The sequence below is a fragment of the Mustelus asterias genome, chromosome 21, assembly GCF_964213995.1.
Source record: "Mustelus asterias chromosome 21, sMusAst1.hap1.1, whole genome shotgun sequence".
Taxonomy (NCBI): Eukaryota; Metazoa; Chordata; class Chondrichthyes; order Carcharhiniformes; family Triakidae; genus Mustelus; species Mustelus asterias.
In genome coordinates, this window is record NC_135821.1 from 11,570,606 (window position 1) to 11,597,075 (window position 26,470).

Genomic DNA, 26,470 nt, shown 5'->3' on the forward strand with positions numbered 1-26,470 from the left:
GGGGCGGCCATGACAGCGTTGCCCTGGGAACGCGGCAGAGACCTAGAATCGAGCACTCTCATCATCATCGACCAATGACAGAGTGTTTCTCACAGGGTGGGTGGATAGGAGTGGGGTTAGCCGCGGCGGGGGAAGTTGGCAGGCGATCTCAGGGAGAGAGATGGCACTGAGGAGTTGGGGACAGTAGAGTCTAGAGGGTTGACTGCTGAGTTACGGGTAGCGGGATGTTGTGTGGGGGGGATAGCATGGCAGGACAAGGTCAAGAGCGAATGGTTGGGACATAATCATAGAATTTTACCACAGAGAAGGAGGCCGTTCACCCATCATGTCTGCGCTGGCCATCAAGCACCTATCCTAATCCCGTTTTTCAACAACTTCGTCAGTAGCCTTGGATGCCATAGAGTTTCAAGTACTCATCTAAATGTTGTGAGGGTTCCCACTTCTATCGCCCTTTCAGGTAGCGAGTTCCACATTCAGTACTGAGGGACTGCCGCACTGTCAGAGGGTCAGTACTGAGGGACTGCCGCACTGTCAGAGGGTCAGTACTGAGGGAGTGCCGCACTGTCAGAGGGTCAGTACTGAGGGACTGCCGCACTGTCAGAGGGTCAATACTGAGGGAGCGCCGCACTGTCAGAGGGTCAATACTGAGGGAGTGCCGCACTGTCAGAGGGTCAGTACTGAGGGAGTGCCGCACTGTCAGAGGGTCAATACTGAGGGAGCGCCGCACTGTCAGAGGGTCAATACTGAGAGAGTGCCGCACTGTCAGAGGGTCAGCACTGGGGAAGTGCCACAATATCAGAGGGTTAGCACTGAGGGACTGCCGCACTGTCAGAGGGTCAGCGCTGAGGGACTGCTGCACTGTCAGAGGGTCAGCGCTGAGGGACTGCTGCACTGTCAGAGGGTCAGCGCTGAGGGAGTGCTGCACTGTCAGAGGGTCAGTACTGAGGGAGTGCTGCACTGTCAGAGGGTCAGTACTGAGGGAGTGCCGCACTGTCAGAGGGTCAGCACTGAGGGAGTGCCGCACTGTCAGAGGGTCAGCGCTGATGGAATGCCGCACTGTCAGAGGGTCAGTACAGAGGGAGTGCTGCACTGTCAGAGAGTCAGTACTGAGGGAGTGCCGCACTGTCAGAGGGTCAGCGCTGATGGAATGCTGCAGTGTCAGAGGGTCAGTACTGAGGGAGTGCTGCACTGTCAGAGGGTCAATACTGAGGGGGTGCCACACTGTGAGAGGGTCAATACTGAGGGGGTGCCGCACTGTGAGAGGGTCAGTACTGAGGGAGTGCTGCGCTGTCAGAGGGTCAGTACTGAGATGGAATCTTGAGCCTTTTGTTTTAAATTCATTCACAGGATGTGGGGGTCGGTGGTTGGGCCCAGCATTCATTATCCACCCTTCATTGCCCCTTGAGAAGGTGGGGGGTGAGCTGCCTTCTCGAATCACTGCCGTCCCTGAGGTGTAGGTGCACCCATAGTGCTGTTAGGGAGGGAGTTCTGGGATTTTGACCCAACAACTGTGAAGGAACGGCGATGTGGTTGTAGGGGGGGCGGGGGAGGGGGTGAGATCCCAGCTTCTCCATTTAGATGTTCAAATATACACATTAGGCGTTCATGGTTGTTTCCTGCCCGCCGCCCCCTACCCCCCGCCATGTTGGACTGTCCATTCAGGTCAACGCGAGAGCAATGCCAATGTGAATTACCACAGCTCCCCCACGACCTGCACCTGGCGATCAGAACCCACCGGGGTCGGAGGGGTGGGGGGGTGTGGGGCACACCAGTGCGTACAATCCCCAGGGGGGAAGAGGGTCATACGCAGTGGCAGCACCCTGGCTTTGCCCCCACTGGCACTGCCCCTTGGCCGTGATGGGAGTAAGTGTTCCGGGGTGTTCCAGGTTGGGAAAGGGGGGGGGGGCGGGGCGGGAAATGGGGGCAGCAAAGTCAGATTATTTTTTAACTAACGTTATGGGAACCACTTCCTTGATTGTTTTTTGACCACGGAATCATAGAATCCCTACAGTACTGAAGGAGGCCATTCAGCCCATCGAGTCTGCACCGACCACAATCCCACCCAGGCCCTATCCCCATAACCACATGTACTTACCCTAGCTAGTCCCCCTGACACTAAGGGGCAATTTAGCACGGCCAATCCACCTAACCCACACATCTTTGGACTGTGGGGGGAAACCGGAGCACCCGGAGGAAACCCACGCAGACACGGGGAGAATGTGCAAACTCCACACAGACAGTGATCCATGCAGGGAATCGAACCCAGGTCCCTGGCGCTGTGAGGCAGCAGTGCTATTCCACTGTGCCACCATGCCGCCAAATGTCCATGTGTCGAAAAACAAAATGGCAGAAACAGCCAGCAGTACAGCCAGTGGGCTACACCCTGTTCCCTCCCCCCCACCTCATCCCCATGTTGTCACTTAGCAGTACATTTTCCAGACCCGCCCACCGCGGAATAGTCACGGGCAGGGAGGAAAACCTGTCAGACCATCTGAAGGTCCTTTGACCTCGAGCGGGCATTTCAAGGTCCCGGGGCGGAGGGGAGCGACTGGCAAATTCTGCCCGTGGTTCCAAGGCGGGGCAGCGTGGAGGGAGAAGTGGTGGTGCCCCCATGTGTCTCTGTGATGGGATTGGGGGGGCAGTGCAACTTCCCGTCAGCAGAGGGCGCTCTCTACCCCCCATCACACTGCATTTAAACAACTCCAGTGAACTAGGCAGGTTAACATAGAGCCATTCGGTCGCAATGGGAACATTGGATTGATGGAACTGTCCGAATATGAAGGCCCATTTTCTCACTGATCGTGTCCACTGCCAGGAGGGCGGGCAAGTGGAGCGGGTAGATTTATGTCGATGGGGCAGAGACAAGATGTGGAGACGCTTCTGTTTTCAAACACAGGACTGGATTATTTACAATCTGAAAGGTTAAGGGAAGCAGATTCTACAGGAACAGACAAACGGATGAATACTTGAAGGGAAAATATTTACAGGGCTGTGGGGAGAAGTACGGGTGAGGGGGCTAATCTGATAGCTCCTTCAAAGAGATGAGATGGGCTGACCGGTCTCCGCTCTGTGCTGTACGATTCTGAAGAACTAAGGCATATTTTATAAAGTGTACATTACTTTTCTTTAGCAGGTTTCAACGTCCTGGGGGTTACCACTGACCAGAAACTGAACTGGACCCAGCCATATAAATACTGTGACTACCAGAGCAGGTCAGAGACTGGGAATTCTGCAGGGAGTAACTCATCTCCTGACTCCCCAAAGCCTGTCCACCATCCACAAATCAGGAGTGTGATGGAATACTCCCCACTTGCCTGGATGGGTGCGGCTCCAACAACACTCAAGAAGCTCGACACCATCCAGGACAAAGCAGCCCCGCTTGATTGGCACCCCATCCACAAACATCCACTCCCTCCACCACCGACGCTCAGTAGCAGCAGTGTGTACCATCTACAAGATGCACTGCAGCAACTCACCAAAGATCCTTAGACAGCACCTTCCAAACCCACGACCACTTCCATCAAGGAGGACAAGGGCAGCAGGTACATGGGAACACCACCACCTGCAAGTTCCCCTCCAAGCCACTCACCGTCCTGACTTGGAAATATAATCGGCCATTCCTTCACTGTCGCTGGGTCAAAATCCTGGAATTCCCTCCCTAACAGCACTGCGGGTGTACCTACACCTCAGGGGCTGCAGCGGTTCAAGAAGGCACGGTGGCACAGTGGGTTAGCGCTGTTACCTCACAGCGCCAGGGACCCAGGTTCGATTCCCGGCTTGGGTCACTGTCTGTGCGGAGTCTGCACGTTCTCCCCGTGTCTGCGTGGGTTTCCTCCGGGTGCTCCCGTTTCCTCCCACAGTCCGAAAGATGTGCTGGTTAGGGTGGATTGGCCGTGCTAAATTGCCCCTTAGTGTCAGGGGGACTAGCTAAGGGTTATAGGGATGGGGCCTGGGTGGGATTGTGGTCGGTGCAGACTCGAGGGGCCGAATGGCCTCCTTCTACACTGTAGGATTCTGAGACAGCTCACCATCACCTTCGCAAGGGCCAATTAGGGATGGCCAATAAATTCTACGCCCAGTCAGCAACACCCACGTCTCCTGAATAATCTCCTGTGATTTTGAAGAAAATATTTTCCGGATAACTGGGTTGGAACCATTTCCTTCCCCCAGTCTCCCACTGAGGCAAGAATTTTAAAAAGTTCATTCACAGGTTAGACTGTGAAGGAGAGATAGACTTCACATTCCAAACCGAAAGGAAAGATGCATTTTTAGTGGTGATGCCTTGGTAAGATCAAACTCCCAGAAAGGGTGGGACGAGGGCACCTTCTCTGCCCCATCTCAACCCAAGATTTATCTCATGCAATGCCCAGTAGCGGGCAGGTTCGGAGTACAGCGCTTGCTTCAGTAGGAAACTCAGGAAGAGGGACTGGTTCCGAGGTAACCCAGCTAACCGGAAAACATACATCTTCCTTAGAATCCCAGGATGAGGCCACTCTGCCATCGCTACTGGTGCTGGCTCTTCAAAAGAGTTTTACAATTAGCTCCAATTACCAGCCCTCCCTGCTCTTGCCCCATTGCCCCCCCCGGACATGATGTCCCTTCATGTAGGGGGAGCAGTACGGGCGGCACGGTGGCACAGTGGTTAGCACTGCTGCCTCACAGCGCCAGGGATCCAGGTTCAATTCCGGACTCGGGTCACTGTCTGTGTGGAGTTTGCACGTTCTCCCCGTGTCTGCGTGGGTTTGCTCCGGTTTCCTCCCACAGTCCAAAGATGTGCAGGTTAGGTGGATTGGCCATGCTAAATTGCCCCTTAGTGTCCAAAGAAGTGCATGTTAGGTGGATTGACCATGTTAAGTTGCCCCTTAGGGTCAGGAAGATTATGGAATCATACAGTGCAGGAGGAGGCCATTCAGCCCATTGAGTCTGCAAGATTAGCCGAGTAAATAGGTGGGTTACAGGGCAAGGGCCTGGGTGGGATTGTTGCTGGTGCAAGCTCGATGGGCCAACCGGCCTCCTTCTGTAGGGATTCTATGAAGAAGGTGAGAGGATGTCACTCGGTGAGGCACGATGGGCTGAATGGCCTCCCTTGGACAACGCAACAGTTCAGTGATCCCATGAGGCGTTGAGCCAGTTCCCATTTTGGGAGGTCTCCGTGGAATCTGGCTGCTTCCAAGGCCTTTTCACCCCACTGGTGAAGAAGCCCCCACCCCGCCCCATCCCCATCCCCATCCCCCCCGACACAAAGGCAGGAGCACGCACCTTGCCAGAAAGACAGGAAGATGACAGACTTCACCATGAAGAACTTGAGCACCGGGCTGTAGGGGTTGAGCAGCTCCCGCGTGGCAAAGTAGAACAGGAAGAGAGCGTAGAGAGCAAGGCTGACCGAGATGTTGTAGACAATGGTGATATAGAGGTAGCCACTGGCAACGCTGCGTGTGAGGAGGGAACGGACAGAGTTAAAAATCGCTCTCAGATTCCAAACAAAAACACTTGACTGTTAGGGGTCACCCTTTTAGGACAGATTTGAGGAGACCTTTTGTTCTCCGGAGGGTTGCCCTTGAGGTTTAGCTCAATGGCTAATTAGCTGGATGGCTGGTTCGTGATGCAGAGCGATGCCCAACAGCGTGGGTTCAATTCCCGTGCCGGCTGAGGTTATTCCTGAAGGCCCCGCCTTCTCAACCTTGCCCCTTGCCTGAGGTGTGGTGATCCTCAGGTTAAACGAGTGGCACAGTGGTTAGCACTGCTGCCTCTCAGCGCCAGGGACCCGGGTTCGATTCCCGGCTTGGGTCACTGTCTGTGTGGAGTCTGCACGTTCTCCCCGTGTCTGCGTGGGTTTCCTTCAGTTTCCTCCCACAGTCCAAAGATGTGTGGGTTAGATGGATTGGCCATGCTAAATTGCCCCTAGCGTCAGGGGGACTAGTAAGGGTAAATAGGTGGGGTTATGGGGGTAGAGCCTGGGTGGGATTGTGGTCACTGCAGACTGGATGGGCTGAATGGCCTCTTTTTGCTGTAGGGTTTCTATAATATAAATCAACACCAGCCAGCTCTCTCTTCCCCCTTGCCCACTCTTCTCAAAGGGGAGAGAAACCTATGATCATTTGGGGGGTTTTTTATTCGTTCGTGGGACATGGTGTCACTGGCTGGTCAGCATTTATTGTCCATCCCTAGTTGCCCTTGGAGGGCAGTTGAGAGTCAACCACATTGCTGTGGCTCTGGAGTCACATGTAGGCCAGACCCAGGTAAGGACGGCAGATTTCCTTCCCTAAAGGACATTAGTGAACCAGATGGGTTTTTCCGACAATCGACAATGGTCATCTGTAGATTCTTAATTCCAGATATTTTTATTGAATTCAAGTTTCACCATCTGCCGTGGCGGGATTTGAACCCGGGTCCCCAGAGCGTTATCCTGGGTGTCTGGATTACCGGACCAGAGACAATACCAGTTTGCCACTGGCAGTTTTAAGGTGGAGGTAGATAGATTCTTGTTAAGAGAGGGGTTCAAAGGCTATCGGGTGGGGGGAGGAGATGGGACTCAAAACCCAAACAGCTCTGCCACCATCTTGTTGAATAGTGGAGCAGACTCGAGGGGCCAAAAGGCCTACTTTAGCTCCTAATTTGTGCAGCCGTATGGCTGTAAATTAGAAATAACCAATGTGATGTAAACTGGAACATCACAGAGAGCCTCAAGGTACAACTTGTGGGCGAAATACTGAGATCCTAGTTGGAGATCAGCTGCTGGGATAGAAAGTCTACATTTCTCCAACGATACCCTCTTGCTCAACACCCTCCGTCCCTGTCACCGCACTGATGGCGGCCTCAACTTCAACTGCCCTGGCTCAAGGCATTGGAAATTCCATCCCTTGGTCTCGTCACCTCTCCCTTCGGGACCTGGCCCAACGTCGACGTTCGGATACTGATCGAGTCTTTGACCCAATCTGGACTGGATTTTGACTGAATTTGTGGACAGGCCGGAGTGGGGGATGGTGGCAGCCTGGCAAAATGGCGGGGGAAAGACATCTTCACAGCGCCAATGCCATTTTGCCAGTGGCGGGTGAGGCGTAGGCCTGCCCGCAACCCAACTGATTCGCCTGAGTGGCCAATTAAGGGACTCCACCTTACTAACAGTGAGGGGAGGCAGTGGCATAGTAGTGGTATAGAATCCCTACAGTGCAGAAGGAGGCCAATCGGCCCATCGAGCCTGCGCCGACAACAATCCCACCCAGGCCCTACCCCCGTAACCGTGGGAGAGTCTAGGACCAGAGGGCATAATCTCAGAGTACGGGGGTCGCCCATTGAAGACCGAAATGGGGAGGAATTTCTTTTCTCAGAGTGTGGTGAATCTGTGGAATTCTTTACCGCAGAGGGCCGTAGAGGTTGGGTCATTAAAGGAATTTAATTGCGATTTAAGCACGAGGTCCCCCAAATCCCTTGGTGCTGAAGCTTTGCGCTGAGGAGAGGCTGGAATGGAGGCCGGAGGAGGTGAATGCTAAAGATGTAAGTCAGCGTTTTGCTCACTTGAAGTCGCCGTCCTTGTACTTTCCGAAAGCCTGGAGGACGACGGTGATAATGGCCATCAGAGGTTTCACCACGCAGAACTGCAGGGTCGCCTGTAAACAACAACAAGCTCAGTTCAGCCGCGGTGATCAGGGGTACGTGTGGCTGTTGTCGAAATAACCCCCAACAGGTTTACAATCAAATACAAGAGGAAAAAAATGTACAGGTCAACAAGCTAGTAGAGTGCGTACATGGAGCCTCCAGCACAGAAACAGGCCCTTCGGCCCAGGCAGGAGAATGGGGATGAGAATCATATCCGCCATGATTGAATGGCGGTGGAGCAGAGTCGATGGGCTGAATGGCCTGATTCTGCCCCTATATCTTATGGTCTAACTGCTCTATGTTGGCCTTTTTATGCCCCGCTCCCCCCTCCCCTCATCTCACCCTCACAGCATTTTTTAAGTTCATCTATGAGGGGTCAGAGTTTGAGGAGGATAAGGGGTAAACCTTTTAGGACTGAGGTGAGGAGAAATTTCTTCACCCAGAGGGTGGTGAAAGGGCGGCACGGTAGCACAGTGGTTAGCACTGCTGCTTCACAGCTCCAGGGTCCCGGGTTCGATTCCCGGCTCGGGTCACTGTCTGTGTGGAGTTTGCACATTCTCCTCGTGTCTGCGTGGGTTTCTTTGGACACGGGTGAGGTCCCTGAGGATTGGAGGATAGCGAATGTGGTCCCGTTGTTTAAGAAGGGTAGCAGGGATAACCCAGGAAATTATAGGCCGGTGAGCTTGACGTCCGTGGTAGGGAAGTTGTTGGAGAGGATTCTTAGAGACAGGATGTATGTGCATTTAGAACGGAACAATCTCATTAGTGACAGACAGCATGGTTTTGTAAGAGGGAGGTCGTGCCTTACAAATTTGGTGGAGTTTTTTGAGGAAGTGACAAAAACGGTTGATGAAGGAAGGGCCGTGGATGTCGTCTATATGGATTTCAGTAAGGCATTTGACAAAGTCCCACATGGCAGGTTGGTTAAGAAGGTTAAGGCTCATGGGATACAAGGAGAAGTGGCTCGATGGGTGGAGAACTGGCTTGGCCATAGGAGACAGAGGGTAGTGGTCGAAGGGTCTTTTTCCGGCTGGAGGTCTGTGACCAGTGGTGTTCCGCAGGGCTCTGTACTGGGACCTCTGCTATTTGTGATATATATAAATGATTTGGAAGAAGGTGTAACTGGTGTAATCAGCAAGTTTGCGGATGACACAAAGATGGCTGGAATTGCGGATAGCGAAGAGCATTGTCGGGCAATACAGCAGGATATAGATAGGCTGGAAAATTGGGCGGAGAGGTGGCAGATGGAATTTAATCCGGATAAATGCGAAGTGATGCATTTTGGAAGAAATAATGTAAGGAGGAGTTATACAATAAATGGCAGAGTCATCAGGAGTATAGAAACACAGAGGGACCTAGGTGTGCAAGTCCACAAATCCTTGAAGGTGGCAACACAGGTGGAGAAGGTGGTGAAGAAGGCATATGGTATGCTTGCCTTTATAGGACGGGGTATAGAGTATAAAAGCTGGAGTCTGATGATGCAGCTGTATAGAACGCTGGTTAGGCCGCATTTGGAGTACTGCGTCCAGTTCTGGTCGCCGCACTACCAGAAGGACGTGGAGGCATTGGAGAGAGTGCAGAGAAGGTTTACCAGGATGTTGCCTGGTATGGAGGGTCTTAGCTATGAGGAGAGATTGGGTAGACTGGGGTTGTTCTCCTTGGAAAGACGGAGAATGAGGGGAGATCTAATAGAGGTATACAAGATTATGAAGGGTATAGATAGGGTGAACAGTGGGAAGCTTTTTCCCAGGTCGGAGGTGACGATCACGAGGGGTCACGGGCTCAAGCTGAGAGGGGCGAAGTATAACTCAGACATCAGAGGGACGTTTTTTACACAGAGGGTGGTGGGGGCCTGGAATGCGCTGCCAAGTAGGGTGGTGGAGGCAGGCACGCTGACATCGTTTAAGACTTACCTGGATAGTCACATGAGCAGCCTGGGAATGGAGGGATACAAACGATTGGTCTAGTTGGACCAAGGAGCGGCACAGGCTTGGAGGGCCGAAGGGCCTGTTTCCTGTGCTGTACTGTTCTTTGTTCTTTGTTTCCTCCGGGTGCTCCGGTTTCCTCCCACAGTCCAAAGATGTGCAGGTTAGGTTGATTGGCCATGCTAAAATTGCTCCTTAGTGTCCTGGGATGCGTAGGTTAGAGGGATTAGCGGGTAAATATGTGGGGGTAGGGCCTGGGTGGGATTGTGGTCGGTGCAGTCTCGATGGGCCGAATGGCCTCCTTCTGCACTGTAGGGTTTCTATGTTTCTAATGTGTGGAATTCACTACCACAGGAAGTATTTGAGGCCAAAATGTTGTGAGATTTCAAGAAGAAATTAGATATAGCTCTTGGGGCTAAAGGAATCAAGGGATATGGGGGAGAAGGGGAGGATCAGGATATTGAATTTGATGATCAGCCAGGATCAGAATGAATGGCGGAGCAGGCTCGAAGGGCCGAATGGTCTACTCCTGCTTCTAGTTTCTAAAGTTTTTTAAAAAGTTTACTTATTAGTGTCACAAGTAGGCTGACATTAACACTGCAATGAAGTTACTGTGAAAATCCACACTCCAGCACCTGTTCGGGTACACTGAGGGGGAATTTAGCGTGGCCAATGCACCCTAACCAGCACGTCTGGTTAGTGAAATTTGTTCTCACTGGAACGACGGAGGTTGAGGGGTGACCTGATAGAAGTCTACAAGATTATGAGAGGCATGGATAGAGTGGATAGTCAGAAGCTTATTCCCAAGGCGGAAGAGTCAATTACTAGGGGGCACAAGTTTAAGGTGTGAGGGGCAAGGTTTAAAGGAGATGTACGAGGCAGATTTTTTAACACAGAGGGTGGTGGGTGCCTGGAACTCGCTGCCGGGGGTGGTAGTGGAAGCAGATATGATAGTAACTTTTAAGGGGCGTCTTGACAAATACATGAATAGGATGGGAATAGAGGGATATGGTCCCTGGAAGGGTAGGGAGTTTTAGTTAAGTCGGGTAGCATGGTTGGTGCAGGCTTGGAGGGCCGAAGGGCCTGTTCCTGTGCTGTAATTTTAGAATCATAGAAACCCTACAGTGCAGAGAGAGGCCACCTGGCCCATCGAGTCTGCACCAATCACAATCCTGCCCAGGCCCTACCCCCATATCCCTACACATTTACCCGCTAATCCCTCTAACCTACACATCTCAGGACACTAAGGGGAAATTTTAGCATGGCCAATCAACCTAACCCACACATCTTTGGACTGTGGGAGGAAACTGGAGCACCCGGAGGAAACCCACGCAGACACAGGAAGAATGTGCAAACTCCACACAGACAGTGACCCAAGCCGGGAATCGAACCCAGGTCCCTGGAGCTGTGAAGCAGCAGTGCTAACCACTGTGCTACCGTGCCGCCCTATTTTCTTTGTCTTTCGGACTGTGGGAGGAAACTGGAGCACCCGGAGGAAACACACGCAGACACGGGGAGAACGTGCAAACTCCACACAGACAGTCACCCAAGCCGGGAATCGAACCCGGGTCCCTGGCGCTGAGAGGCAGCAGTGCTAACCACTGAGCCACCGTGCCGCCCGTACAGCAGCTGTTCAAGAAAGCAGCTCACCACCACCTTCTCGAGGACAATTAGGGATGAGTAATAAATTCTGGCCTAGCCAACAACTCTCACATCTTTTAAATGAATAATTGTAAATAAAAAACACTGTGCCGCCATGCGGCCCCCATTTTCCTCTATTCCTTTCTCCCTTTCTAGATTCCTGTTAAAATGAGGGGGGCTGGGCAGATTCGAGAAGGAGAAACTGTTCCCGATGGTAAAAGCATCAAGAACAAGAGGGACACAGTGAATTGCAAAAGAAGCAAAAGACAGAAAAAAGCTTATTCACCCAGCGAGCGGTTGGGGTCTGGAATGTGTTAGAATGTAACCAATGATAACATTGGATCTGTTGTAGTGTGACCAATGGTGACATGCTGCAAGGGTCAGCTGACCCAGTAACCAATGACAAAATGGTGCGATGATCAGCTGACTCGGTATAAATAAGAACCTGTTGGGAATTGTTGGGCAGAGCTTGGAATGGTCCAGGGTGAGGCCTCAAGCGTTGGATTGAAGAATCGTGAAGAATCGCTTCAGTTACGCCGGTAGGAAAAAACTACACGGATGGGAATCAGCGGAATGAGGCAACCCTGCGCGTTGGGCAACAGTCAACAAAATCTCTCGTGGGGGCCTCACTCAGGACCCAGATGGGCCGCATGTGGCCCCCAGGCTGCAGGTTACCCACCAGTGACTTTGACCATAAGGAATAGGAGCAGGAGTAGGCCCTTCCGAGCCTGCTCTGCCATTTAATAAGATCATGGTCACCCAACCCTCACCAAGTCCACTTTCCTGCCTTCTCTCCATAACCCTTAATTCCCCGACTGATTAAAAGCCTATCGATCTCAGCCTCGAGGATGTTCAAGGATTTGGCCTCCACAGCTTCCTGGGGGAAAGAATTCCAAAGCTTTATCACTCTCTGAGAGAAGAGATTCTTCCTCAAATCCTTCTTAAATGAGCTCCCCCTTATTCTGCAACTGTGTCCTCTGGGCCCACACTCTCCCATGAGTGGAAACATCCTCCTAACATTTACCCCCTAACAATCTGACACGCGTCAATCGTATCACCTCTCATTCTTCTGAACTCCAAAGAGTACAGACCCAACCTGTTTCATCTTTCCTCACAAGGCAGTCCCTCCATTCCCAAGAGGTTAAAATTCGTCATCGCTCAGCTCCCCAGGGATAACAGGACAGATGCCCACAGGAGGAACAGAACACTACATAAGAACCTGTTGTTTCCATGGTTAAACCCGGCAACGACCTGGGAACACTGAGGTCAAGGTTCAAAGTGTGACTGTACCTGTTTGCAGAAACGCAGAAAGCCAATAGAGTAGGTCTTCCCCCAGAGGCAGCAGGTCCCGTACATACAACTGGACCTGGAGGAGAGAACATCCGGTTAGAAACATTCCCGACAGCCGCCGTGTCCGATATTGACGAACATCAGCAGGTGGCAACTGGAGACCTCAGAGGAATTTCTCGTTGCCGGGCTGCAGGCGACTGAGGCGTCAGTGCCGAGGGACTGCTGCAGTGCAGACACCCTGTAGAGGGGCTTCCCACCCCCCCCCCCCCCCCCCCGCCAACCCTCCCGCCTGCCCCCAACACCTCATCCCCCCCTTCAATCACCCCCCACACCACCTCCGAAGCCCCCACATCCCACCCTCCAAACTCCCCCTAACCTCCCCTCCAAACTCCCCCCTAACCTCCCCTCCAAACTCCCCCCCTAACCTCCCCTCCAAACTCCCCCCTCACCTCCCCTCCAAACTCCCCCTCACCCTCCCCTCCAAACTCCCCCCATCAACCTCCACCCAAACTCCCCCCTCACCTCCCCTCCAAACTCCCCCCTCACCTCCCCTCCAATCTCCCCCCCTAACCTCCCCTCCAAACTACCCCCCAAACCCCCTCCAAACCCCCCCCAAACCTCCCCTCCAACTCCCCACCTAACCTCCCCCCCAAACTCCCCCCCTAACCTCCCTCCAAACTCCCCCCCTAACCTCCCCTCCAATCCCCCCTCACCTCCCCTCCAACTCCCCCCCCACCTCCCCTCCAAACTCCCCCCCTAACCTCCCCTCCAAACTCCCCCCTAACCTCCCCTCCAAACTCCCCCCTAACCTCCCCTCCAAACACCCCCCTAACCTCCCCTCCAAACTCCCCCCTAACCTCCCCCCCACCCAAACTCCCCCCTCACCTCCCCTCCAACTCCCCCCTAACCTCCCCTCCAAACTCCCCCCCTACCCTCCCCTCCAAACTCCCCCCTACCCTCCCCTCCAAACACCCCCCCTACCCTCCCCTCCAAACACCCCCCCTCACCTCCCCTCCAAACTCCCCCCTCACCTCCCCTCCAAACTCCCCCCTCACCTCCCCTCCAAACTCCCCCCTCACCTCCCCTCCAAACTCCCCCTCACCTCCCTCCAAACTCCCCCCTCACCTCCCCTCCAAACTCCCCTCACCTCCCCTCCAAACTCCCCCCTCACCTCCCCTCCAAACTCCCCCCTCACCTCCCCTCCAAACTCCCCCCTCACCTCCCTCCAAACTCCCCCCTCACCTCCCCTCCAAACTCCCCCCTCACCTCCCCTCCAAACTCCCCCCTCACCTCCCTCCAACTCCCCCCCTCACCTCCCCTCCAAACTCCCCCCTCACTCCCCTCCAAACTCCCCCCTCACCTCCCCTCCAAACTCCCCCCTCACCTCCCCTCCAAACTCCCCCCTCACCTCCCCTCCAAAACTCCCCCCTCACCTCCCCTCCAAACTCCCCCCTCACCTCCCCTCCAAACTCCCCCCTCACCTCCCCTCCAAACTCCCCCCTCACCTCCCCTCCAAACTCCCCCCTCACCTCCCCTCCAAACTCTCCCCTCACCTCCCCTCCAAACTCCCCCTCAACCTCCCCTCCAAACTCCCCCCTCACCTCCCCTCCAAACTCCCCCCTAACCTCCCCTCCAATCCCTCCTGTCCAACCCCCACAATCCACCCCAACCACTTCCAACCTCCACCTCCTATCCACACTCTTCTGCCCCATTCCCCCCCCCCAACTTTTGTATTCCCCTCCCCCCCCCCCCACCCCGCGAACCCCGAACCCCATGTAACAAATGCTGACTTGGCCATTGGGCCCTGCAGGAAGTAGGCAGAAAATTTACAACTTGGGAGACATGACTCAGAATAAACGGCCCCAAGGCTTTTGACTTTACAGAATGTTATCGAAAGAAATTTGACCCACAGAGCCACATAGGGTGATATTAGCATTAGTGACCCAAAGGAGAAAGAACATCTCAAAAGAGAGAGGGGGGGGGGGGGGGGGGGGGTGGTGGAGATGGTGGTGGTAGGGAAGAATTCCAGGACTTGGAGTCACGGCAACTGAAGGCCCCACCACAAAAATGGAGGAGTGCCTGAACTTGGAAATTTTTAAGGGGGGGCGGGGGATCAGGATATTAAAATTGATGGTTTGGAAAGAGTCCAGAGGAGGTTCACGAGAATTATCCCAGGAATGAAAGGCTTGACATATGAGGAGCGTTTGAGGACTCTGGGTCTGTACTTGATGGAGTTGAGAAGGATGAGGGGGAATCTCATTGAAACTGACAGAATACTGAAAGGCCTGGATAGCGTGGACGTGGGGAAGATGTTTCCATTAGTCGGAGAGACTCGGATCCGAGGGCACAGCCTCAGAGTAAAGGGACGACCCTTTAGAACTGAGATGAGGAGGAATTTCTTCAGCCAGAGGGTGGTGAATCTGTGGAATTCATTGCCACAGAGGAGGCCGGGTCATTTAAGACAGAGATAGATAGGTTCCTGATTGGGAAGAGGATCAAGAGTTACAGGGAAAAGGCAGGAGAATGGGGATGAGAATCATATCAGCTATGATTGAATGGCAGAGCAGGCTTGATGGGCCGAATGGCCTAATCCTGTTCCTCTATCTCATGGTCTTATCTTATGATCAGTCACGATCCAAATAAATGGCGGAGCAGACGCAAAGGGCCAAATGGCCTACTCCTGCTTCTATGTAGTTAAACTGGCAGTGAGGCTGACGGGGACGACACAGAGACATCAAGAGAGACACTTACTCAATGGGCTTTCCCCGAATCTCCGACATTATGGCACTCTCTCCTCCGAGGTACTCATAGCACAGACTGAGGAAGTTGTAGATCACAAAGGCTGCAAGAGAACGAGAGGAAGGCCGTCAGTCAGCGACACTGCAACATGACTCGCTTTTGATTGCCGTAAACATACGGTGACCAAGCGCTTGGCGCCTTCGTGGGGACCGAAAACAGAGGTCAAAACCCGCCAGGGGCAGCTTGGGAGTTTGAATTCGGCATTCTCTAAAGGCCGAAAATAAAAGAAGGCGATCCCCAAAAACCCCCATGAACCCATTGAACGATCCATGGCTCAGAGGTTGGGGGAGAATCCTACTGACCCTATCCAGACCCGGCCTATATGTGACTCCAGTCTCGAACCAACATAGTTGAATCTTCAGAAGAAGTCACTCTGATGTTTGAAAATCCATTTCAGAGGGCATTAGCGAGTCAACCCCATTGCTGTGGCTCTGGGGTCACATATAGGCCAGACCGGGTAAGGATGGCAGATTTCCTCCCCTCAAGGACATTAGTGAACCAGATGGGTTTTTCCGACAATCGACAATGGTTTCATGGTCATCAGTAGATTCTTAATTCCAGATCTCTACTGAATTCAAATTCCACCATCTGCTGTGGTGGGATTCGAACCCGGGTACCCAGAACATTACCCTGGATCTCTGGATTACTAGTCCAGCAACAATACCACTAAACCACTGCCTACCCCGAGTGTGTTGCTAGAGCCATCTCAGAGGGCAGTTCACAGTCAACCACACTGCTGTTTATATTATGTTCCTTATATAAGGGGGCGGCACGGTGGCACAGTGGTTAGCACTGCTGCCTCACAGCGCCAGGGACCCGGGTTCGATTCCCACCCTTGGGTCACTGTCTGTGTGGAGTTTGCACGTTCCTGCGTGGGTTTCCTCTGGGTGCTCCGGTTTCCTCCCACAGTCCCAAAGACGTGCATTGGCCATGTTAAATTCTCCCTCAGTGTACCTGAATAGGCGCCAGAATGTGGCGACTAGGGGATTTTCACAGTAACTTCATTGCAGTGTTAATGTAAGCCTTACTTGCGACTAATAAAAAAAATTTCCTTTTTAATATTGCTTAAATTGGAACTAATAGAGATAAGTTAGTAGTTAGGAATTGCATCTTGTCATGTTTAAGTATTTCAATTGTTAAAAGTTAAGCTAGTTTGTTTGTTGTATTTAAACTGTACTGTTAAATAAAAATTTGTTTTAATAAAAGCTTCCAGTGTGTCAATAGAATCACACCCGGAGTGAAACACCTTATCCTCACACTACCTCCAAAATAGTTTTGGTTTCTGACCTGTCCCTAACAAAGGGTTATAGGGAAAGAGGCAAGAACGTGGATTTGAAGGGCAAAGTGAGATCAGCCATGATCATACTGAATGGCAGAGCAGGGCCAAGGGGCTGAATGGCCTGCTCTACGCCTTCGCAAGGGCAAGTAGCAACAGGCAACAACTGCCGGCCTTGTTATGCTCCCATCCCGAGAATTCTTTCTGTAAAAAATGTACGGTGGCACAGTGGCTAACACTGCTGCCTCACAGTGCCAGGGACCTGGGTTCCATTCCCGGCTTAGGTCATCGTGTGGTGGAGTTTACATGTTCTCCCCGTGTCTGTGTGGGTTTCCTCCGGGTGCTCCGGTTTCCTCGCACAGTCCGAAAGATGTGCGGGTTAGGTCGATCGTCCAGGCCAAATTGACCCTAGTGTCGGGGGATTCGCAGGTTAAATGAGGGTTACGGGAATAGGGCCTGGGTGGGATTGTAGTTAGTACAGATCCGATGGGCCGAATGGCCTCCTTCTGTACTGTAGGGATTCTACGATCTATAAGAGGATTATTGCTTAAATTGGAACCAACAGAGATAGGTTAGCAGTTAAGAATTGTATCTCGCCATGTTTAAGTATTTCAATTGTTAAAAGTTAAGCTAATGCGTTTGTTGTATTTAAACTGTATTGTTAAATAAAGTTTGTTTTGATGAAAGCTTCCCAGTGTGTCAATCGAATCACAACCTGGAGTGAAACACCTTACCCTCACACTATCTGCCAAAATAGTTGCAACAACTACTGGCCTTGTTATGCTCACATCTCAAAAATTCATTTTCTTAAAAATCTACACGCGTAGAGTTCTGATCAGCCCTGACTTTCTCACTGAGCAGAAAATCAATTGTTTAAAAGAATATGCTACGAGGAGATGTGCATTCTTGTGGACAACAAGAGAGAGAGAGAGAGAAAGAAAGGGTCCCATTATCACCCTAGAAATAATTACAAGGAAAAGCCACTGGGTCTGTTCCTGTCTGACTCTCTGACTCTCCCCCCACCCCGACCCCAATGAAAAACAGGGAGCGGGTAAAGGAGTGGGAGGTGAAGGAGAAACATAGGATCCAACCTGCGTTGTTCCAGAAATTTCTGGATGAATCCAGATTCTAAACGATTTCCCTTGAGCCAAAGATCTGCAGCCAAAAATAACACACAGATTTCCACTCAATGACTCAACCTGGTGAGGGCTTAGGGGCACAAGGCAGCACACAAGACATTGGGCTCATTTCTGTACAAGCTCGAATGTTCAGAGTGTTTGCGTTTACATAGAACCACATACATTGTACTGACAGTATGGTTTATTAGTGTCACAAGTTGGCTTACGTTAACACTGCAGTGAAGTTACTGTGAAAATCCCCCAGTCGCCACACTCCGGCGCCTGTTCGGGTACACCGAGGGAAGAATTTAGCACGGCCAATGCTACCTAACCGGCACGTCTTCCGGACCGTGGGAGGAAACCGGAGGAAACCCACGCAGACACGGGGAGAACGTGCAGACTTTGCACAGACAGTGACCCAAGCCGGGAATCGAATGCAGGTCCCTGGCGCTGTGAGGCAGCATTGCTGACCACTGTGCCACCGTGCCGCCCACAGACAGAAAGTGGCCATTTAACTCAAGTGCCTCATACGAGCCTTCGGTTTTTTAAAAAGATTCTTTCATGGGATGTGGGCGTCGCTGGCTGGGCCAGCATCGGTTGCCTAACTGAGTGGCTTGCTTGGAGAAGCAGAGGTGCCGTGTTACTTTCATTGGATTAGTAATCCAAAGAGCCAGGGTAATGCTCTGGGGGATCCGGGTTCGAATCCCACCACAGCAGATGGTGAAATTTGAATTCAAATAAAAATAAAATCTGGAATTAAGAATCTACTGATGACCACGAAACCATTGTCAATTGTCGGAAAAACCCATCTGGTTCCCTAATGTCCCTTTAGGGAAGGAAATCTGTGGTCCTTACCTGGTCTGGCCTACGTGACTCCAGAGCCACAGCAATGTGGTTGACTCTCAACTGCCTCCTGAAACGGCCGAGTGAGACACTCAGTTTAAGGGGCAATTAGGGATGGGCAATAAATGCTGACCCAGCCAGCGGCGCCCACATCCTATGAATTTTTAAAATTTCAAACGTAATTTAAGTGTCAACCACATTGATGTGGTTCTTGGAGTCACATGTAAGCCAGACCAGGTAAGGATGGCAGATTTCCTTCATGCTGTTGGTGAATCTGGGCAACACGGTGGCACAGTGGTTAGCACTGCTGCCTCACGGTGCCAGGGACCCAGGTTCAACTGCAGCCTTGGGTGACTGTCTGTGTGGAGTTTGCACGTTCTCCCCGTGTCTGCGTGGGTTTCCTCCCACACTCCAAAGATGTGCGGGGTTAGGAGAATTGGCCATGCTAAATTCACCCTTCGTGTCCAAAGATGTGTAGGTTGGATGGGATTGAATGGGTCATGGTAAGTGTGTATGGGATTACAGGGATAGGGCAGGGGAGAGGGCCTGGGAAGGCACTGAGGTGAATTTTCGCATTCCGCCCGCCATGGGAATCGGAGCGGACGAGGGGCGAACCACGGAAAGGTCCGTTGACCGAGGGCGGGATTTTCCGGTTTCAAGGCAAGCATGGTCGGAAAATCCCACCCATATAATCCCTACAGCGCAGAAAGAGGACATTTGGCCCATCGAGTCTACACCAATCATAATCCTAACCAGGCCCTACCCCCATAACCTCACTTATTTACACTACCAACCCTCTGACACTAAGGGGCAATTTAGCACGGCCAATCCGCCCAACCCGCACGTCTTTGGACTGTAGGAGGAAACCGGAGCACCCGGAGGAAACCCACGCAGTCACGGGAAGAATGCGCAAACTCCACACCGACAGTCACCAGAGGCCAGAATCGAACCCGGGTCCCTGGCACTGTGAGGCAGCAGTGTTCACCAATGTGCCACATCATCTGCCAGTTTACCATATCAGAATGTTTTTTATTCGGATGTGGACATCACTGGCTAGGCCAGATTTATTTCCCATCCCTAATTGCCCTCGAGAATGCGGTGGTGAGCTGCCTTCTTGAATCAATGCAGTCCATGTGGTGCAGGTACACCCACTGTGCTGTTAGGGAGGTATTTCCAGGAGTCTGACCAAGTCAGGATGGCGGGTGGCTTGGAGGGAAACCTCCAGGCGGTGGTGTTCCCATGTATCTGCTGCCCTTGTCCTTCTAGATGGTAGTGGACATGGGTTTGGAAGGTGCTGTTGAAGGAATCTTGCCAAGTTGCTGCAGTGCATCTTGTAGATGGTACACACTGCTGCCATTGTGCGTTGGTAGTGGAGGGAGTGGATGTTTGTAGATGTGGTGCCAATCTAATGGGTTGCTTTGCCCTGGATGGTGTCAAGCTTCTTGAGTGTTGTTAGAGCTGCACTCATCCAGGCAAGTGGGGAGTATTCCATCACACTCCTGACTTGTGCTTTGTAGATGGTGGACAGGATTTGGAGACAGGAGGTGAGTTATGTGGTACATGATTCCCAGCCTTTGGCCTGCTCTGGTAGCCACAGTATTTATATGGCTGGGTCCAGTTCAGTTTCTGGTCAGTGGTAACCCCCCGGATGTTGATAGTGGGGGGATTCGGTTATGGTAATGCCATTGAATGTTGAGGGGTGATGCTGAGATTCCCTCTTGTTGGAGACGGTCGTTGCCTGGCACTTGTGTAGCATTAATGCTACTTGGTCAATATCCAGGGTTAGATGCTGATCATAGAATCCCGACAGTACAGAAGGAGGCCATTCAGCCCATCGAGCCTGCACTGATAACAATCCCACCCAACTCCATCTATTTATCCTGCCACTCTCCATGACATTGAGGGGCAATTTAGCATGGCCAATCCACCTAACCTGCACATCTTTGGACTGTGGGAGGAAACCGGAGCACCCAGAGGAAACCCACGCAGACACGGGGAGAACATGCAAACTCCACACAGTGACCCAAGCTGGGTATTGAACCCGGATCCCTGGCACTGTGAGGCAGCAGTGCTAACCACTGTGCCACCCCTCATTGAGATTGCAAGCTAACCAGGTCATTTAAGACCTCAGGGAGGGGTGGTGGGGAAGCATTTCTGCCCTTTCGAGAGTCACCCAAGGCCAAGGGGTTTGCGGCCAAGGCTACAAACTACAAAAGGGCAGCATGGTGGCACAGTGGTTAGCACTGTTACCTCACAGCACCAGGGACCTGGGTTCAATTCCCGGCTTGGGGTCACTGTCTGTGCAGAGTCTGCACGTTCTCCCCGTGTCTGCGTGGGTTTCCTCCCACAGTCCAAAGATGTGCAGGTTAGGTGGATTAGCCATGATAAATTCTCCCTTAGTGTCCAAATATGTCCGGGTTAGGTGGATTGGCCTTGGAAAATTGCCCCTTAGTGTCCAAAGGCATGCTGGTTAGATGCATTGGCCACACTAAATTCTCCCTCAGTGTACCCGAACAGGCGCCGGAGTGTGGCGACAAGGGGATTGTCCACAGTAACTTCATTGCGGTGTTAATGTGAGCCTACTTGTGACACTAATAAATAAACTTCAAATTGAGTTCAATAGTGGAGATGGCGGAAGAGCAAACACCTTCAAGGACAGCGGCTGCTTACAGGCAGAGCGTGGAACTTTCCAGAACAGAGTCCGATGTTGCTTTAAGCATACACGTGAAAAGCACCTCTTCACGTTTGATTTTCCTTTGCCAAGTTGCTCATAGAAATTACAATAATAAATCAAATCCAATGCTTCGGCAGCACCGAGCAGGGATTTAACCTTCCTGGTTTGTCCGGTTGGGCTCAGGGCCTTTACGGGAGGCCGGTTATTGTTTGTTAAACACGTTCGGGGGGGGGCGCGGAAGAGACTGAAAAGAATTCTCCTGTGTCCAGACGCTGAAGGAAAGTTGCTGAGCCTGAGCTGAGCTCGTGCAGACAGCAGGGGGCAGACCTGAGTCAAGAGGCAGGGACTGCACACAACAAACTGCATCCCACTGGCAACAAAATACAGCCTAATCCTCCAACCTAACCAGAGTGGGGACGATACAGGTACAGCAGGCCACAGAGAGAAAAGAGGTACAGGTACAGAGAGGGGAGGGGTGGGGCAAGCGGGCCACAAACAGGGGTGGTCTGTGCAGGCCACAGAGAAGGGAGGGGGATGAGTGGGGAACAGAGATGTGGAGATGCCGGCGTTGGACTGGGGTGGGCACAGCAAGAAGTCTCACAACACCAGGTTAAAGTCCAACAGGTTTATTTGGAATCACGAGCTTTCGGAGCGCCGCTCCTTCATCAGGTGAGTGGAGAGTTGGGTTCACAAACCTGGCATATGTAGGCAGAGACACAATAGCAAGATAATGGTTGGGATGGAAGTCTTTACAGGTACAGACAGTGCGAGGTGCAGAGAGGGATGATCAGAAGCCTGTGATTATCCCTCTCTCCACTCGCACTGTCTGTACCTGTAAAGACTCGCATTCAAACCATCATCTTGCAACTAGGTCTTTGTCTATATATGCCATGTTTATGAACCCACCTCTCCACTCACCTGATGAAGGGGCAGCGCTCCGAAAGCTCGTGATTCCAAATAAACCTGTTGGACTTTAACCTGGTGTTAGGAACAGAGACGGGGAGGAGTGTGTGGGGCACAGGGAGGGGAGGAGGGCGCGGGCACAGAAAGGGAAAGGGGCACGCCCGAGCTTGCAATGAAAATTTACAGAGAAAACCCCCTCAGACACAACGAGCAGCTGGGGTCTAGAAATCACTGCTCGAAGCAGTTTCAACCGTTGACTTTTTAAACAAGAATTGGAAATGCAGTTGGAAAAGGCAAAAAAACAAAATGGCAAAGCTCCAGGGAAAGAAAAGAGGGAGCAGGGTTAGCTGAAATACTCTCCTGGAGAGCTAGCATGAGCATGTTGGGTTCAATGGCCTCCATCTGTACTGTAATGATTCTGTGATACAAGGGCTAAAAAAGGATTGGTCCCTCCATGCTGACACTATAGTTAAGAAAGCCCACCAACGCCTCTATTTTCTCAGAAGACTAAGAAAATTTGGCATGTCAGCTACAACTCTCACTAACTTTTACAGATGCACCATAGAAAGCATTCTTTCTGGTTGCATCACAGCTTGGTCTGGCTCCTGCTCTGCCCAAGACCGCGGGAAACTACAAAAGGTTGTGAATAAAGCCCAGCCCATCACGCAAACCAGCCTCCTATCCATCGACTCCACCTACACTTCCTGCTGCCTCGGGAAATCAGCCAGCATAATTAAGGACCCCACGCACCCCGGACATTCTCTCTTCCACCTTCTTCCGTTGAGAAAAAGATACAAAAGTCTGAGATCACGCACCAACCGACTCAAGAACAGCTTCTTCCCTGCTGCTGTCAGACTTTTGAATGGACTTACCTTGCACTAAGTTGATCTTTCTCTACACCCTAGCTATGACTGTAACACTACATTCTGCACTCTCTCCTTTCCTTCTCTATGATTGGTATGCTTTGTCTGTATAGATATGCAAGAAACAATACTTTCCACTGCATACTAATAGATGTGACAATAATAAATCAAATCAAAAATATAATTAGAAACTGGTTAATTTGATTTTTAAAATTAAACATGGAGTTTTGCTTCCTTGTGGAAACAGTACAAATTCAATGTGAATTCTTGGGAGTTGATAAACCATCTTTCTCACCTCCATCCCAGCCAAGGCAAGCACAATATTACTAAGCTTGCGAGTTGAGTAATGGTTGAAGTCTCAACCATGCTCCTTGATGATGCAAGGAAACAATGACCAGTCAATAGGAACACGTGGAGGCCATTCAGCCTCTCACCTCCTGGAACTCATGAAACTCGAACCCAGCATGAAGATTGGGAGAGATGCCAACTCGCCACCCAAGCCAGGGAATCGTTCCTCCCGGATACCCTGGATTGGGAACCCTCATCAAGAGCAGTCAGAGGGATCAAGAGTGGGAATCCGGGCTGAAGTTTACCCCAAGGCAACTTGGGACCAATCACTAATTGCGGCCCCAAGATTGGTTAGCGTAGCTCTCACTTACTGCCCTGTAATGCCAAAACCAGGAACTCTCAATGTAGTTACCAAGAGTCTGTTGCCCTTACTAGTTTATCATTACAGATCATAAGAAATGGGAGCCGTTTAGCCCATCGAGCCTGCTCCAACAACTATCCCACCCAGACCCTTTCCCCGTATCTCCATGTATTCACCCTCCTAATCCCCCTTACACTAAGGGGCAATTTAGCATGGCCAATACACCCAACTTGCACATGTTTGGACACTGAGGGGCAATTTAGCATGGCCAATCCACCTCATCTGCATATCTTTGGAATGTGGGATTCTACAATTCACTACAGAGACTAACTTTCAATTCCGGATTTTATTAATTGAATTTAATCTCCATGGGGGGGGGGGGGGAAGCATTCTCCGGGGCCTCCGGATCACTAGTCCAGTGACATTACCACTGTGCCACCATCTCCCCCACACAAGATCGCCCCTAGTTCTTCTGAACTCCAGTGCGTACAGACCCAACCTGCTCAACCTTTCCTCACAAGACAACCCCTTCATCACAAAATCAGCCCAGTGAAACTTCTCTGAACTGCTTCCAAAGGAAGGCAATCCCTCCACAAGCAAGGAGGCCAAAATGGTGCAGAGAACTCCAGGTATTGGCAAAGTTGGGCCTAGTTTGCCACATGACAAGTGTTCACCTCCACCCTCCCGTCCCCAATGATCTGTAGCGCCTTGAGACAGGGAGAGATTTGTTATTGCCAGTGACAGACCCTCTCTTTCTCTCGCCTTCTCCAACCTTACCACCATCTGAGACCACCCGCCCCTCCCCACTTTTGGCAGCCATGTCTTGAGCTCCTTAGGCCTTCAACTCTGGAATTCCCTCGGTACATCCCTCCAATTCTCCTCCTTTTAGACACTTCCCACATCTATATATATTTTTTTAAACCATGCTTTTGGTCACCTGCCCTCATATCCTCTTATGCGGTTCAGTATGACGCACCTATGTGGGCGGCACGGTGGCTAGCACTGCTGCCTCACAGCTCCAGGGACCCGGGTTCGATTCCCGGCTTAGGTCACTGTCTGTGCGGAGTCTGTGCGGAGTCTGCACGTTCTCCCCGTGTCTGCGTGGGTTTCCTCCGGGTGCTCCGGTTTCCTCCCACAGTCCGAAAGACATGCTGGTTAGGGTGCTAAGTTCTCCCTCAGTGTGTCCGAACAGGCGCCGGAGTGTAGCGACTGGGGGATTTTCACAGTAACTTCATTGCAGTGTTAATGTAAGCCTACTTGTGACACTAATAAATGAACATTAAACAATTCTCCTTTTAGACGCTTAAAGCTATTTTTTTTTAAAATCATGCTTTAGGTGACCTGTTCTCATATCCTCTTATGCGGATCAGTATGACACATCTGTGTACACTTTATACAATGTTAAAGGTGTTATATCAAAGCAGGTTGTTGTTTAAAATAAAATTCAAGAGAGACTATTTAAACATTACTAAACCTCCGCGTGTGGGGTGACAGCTGTGTATTCATTACTTTAATGAATTTTTCATTACGATAACTATTTAGTGCTACCCATTATGTACATGGTACTTCCATTTACTAAACTGAACTCTATCCATAGTGCCCCGGAGCTCTTGTGGCGCAGTGGGGTGAGCGCCCCTGCCTCTGAGCCAGAAGCTCCGGGTTCGAGTCCCACCCCAGGACTTGATGGCTGAGGAAGGTGCGTTCAACCTGCAAAATCCTTCCAAACACGCCAATGGCTGGCGGTAAGAGCTGGAGAGAATCCTGGACAGCCACGCTTGATGTGGAGTGGCACCCTCAAGCTATAAGACCCTTGGTGACAGACTAGCAAGCTGTTCCGGGAATGATTCGCTATGGAAACAGATGAAAGTCTGCCTTAGTGCACCACTAGGTACGGGAAGAGAATTGGAATAGATCGATGCACCACTGGCGACAGACTAGTGTTCTGGGTAAAGATTTGCTATCATAGAATCCCTACAGTGCAGGAGGAGGCCATTCGGCCCATCGAGCCTGCACCGACAACATTGCCACCCAGGCCCTATCCCCGTAACCTCACATATTTACCCTGCTAATCCCCCTGACACTAAGGGGCAACTTAGCATGGCCAATCCACCTAACCTGCACATCTGTCCAATCCATCACACAAACCAGCTTCCCATCCATTGACTCCGGCTACACTTCCCGCTGCCTCAGGGATAGCAGCCAGCATAATCAAGGATCCCACGCACCCCGGACATTCTCTCTTCCACCTTCTTCCGTCGGGAAAAAGATACAAAAGTCTGAGGTCATGTACCAACCGACTCAAGAACAGCTTCTTCCCTGCTGCCATCAGACTTTTGAATGGACCTACCTTGCACTAAGTTGATCTTTCTCTACACCCTAGCTGTCACTGTAACACTACATTCTGCACTCTCTCCTTTCCTTCTCTATGAACGGTATGCTTTGTCTGGATAGCACGCAAGAAACAATACTTTTCACTGTATACTGATACGTGTGACAATAATAAATCAAATCAAATCTTTGGACGCTAAGGGGCAATTTAGCATGGCCAATCCCACTAACCTGCACATCTTTGGTTACTAAGGGACAATTTAGCATGTCCAATCCACCTAACCCACACATCTTTGGTTACTAAGGGACAATTAGCATGTCCAATCCACCTAACCCACAAATCTTTGGTTTTTAAGGGACAATTTAGCATGTCCAATCCACCTAACCCACACATCTTTGGTTACTAAGGGACAATTAGCATGTCCAATCCACCTAATCTGCACACCTTTGGACGTTAAGGGGCAATTTAGCATGGCCAATCCCCCTAACCTGCACACCTTTGGTTACTAAAGGACAATTTATCATGGCCAATCTACGTAATCTGCACATCTTTGGACACTAAGGG

At 51.4% G+C, this 26,470-nt stretch overlaps 1 protein-coding gene across 1 annotated transcript in view; it reads right to left on the reverse strand.

Annotated features, from left to right (window-relative positions):
- The window catches only part of tmem184ba (transmembrane protein 184ba), a 62,107-nt gene that overhangs the window by 10,137 nt on the left and 25,500 nt on the right, over window positions 1-26,470 (reverse strand). Inside the window, exons 3-6 of the mRNA XM_078237465.1 lie at window positions 15,204-15,294; window positions 12,453-12,528; window positions 7,516-7,607; window positions 5,260-5,429 (exon numbers count right to left, since the gene is read on the reverse strand). Coding sequence (XP_078093591.1) covers window positions 5,260-5,429; window positions 7,516-7,607; window positions 12,453-12,528; window positions 15,204-15,294 — 429 coding nt within the window. The remainder of the gene's footprint in view (window positions 1-5,259; window positions 5,430-7,515; window positions 7,608-12,452; window positions 12,529-15,203; window positions 15,295-26,470) is intronic.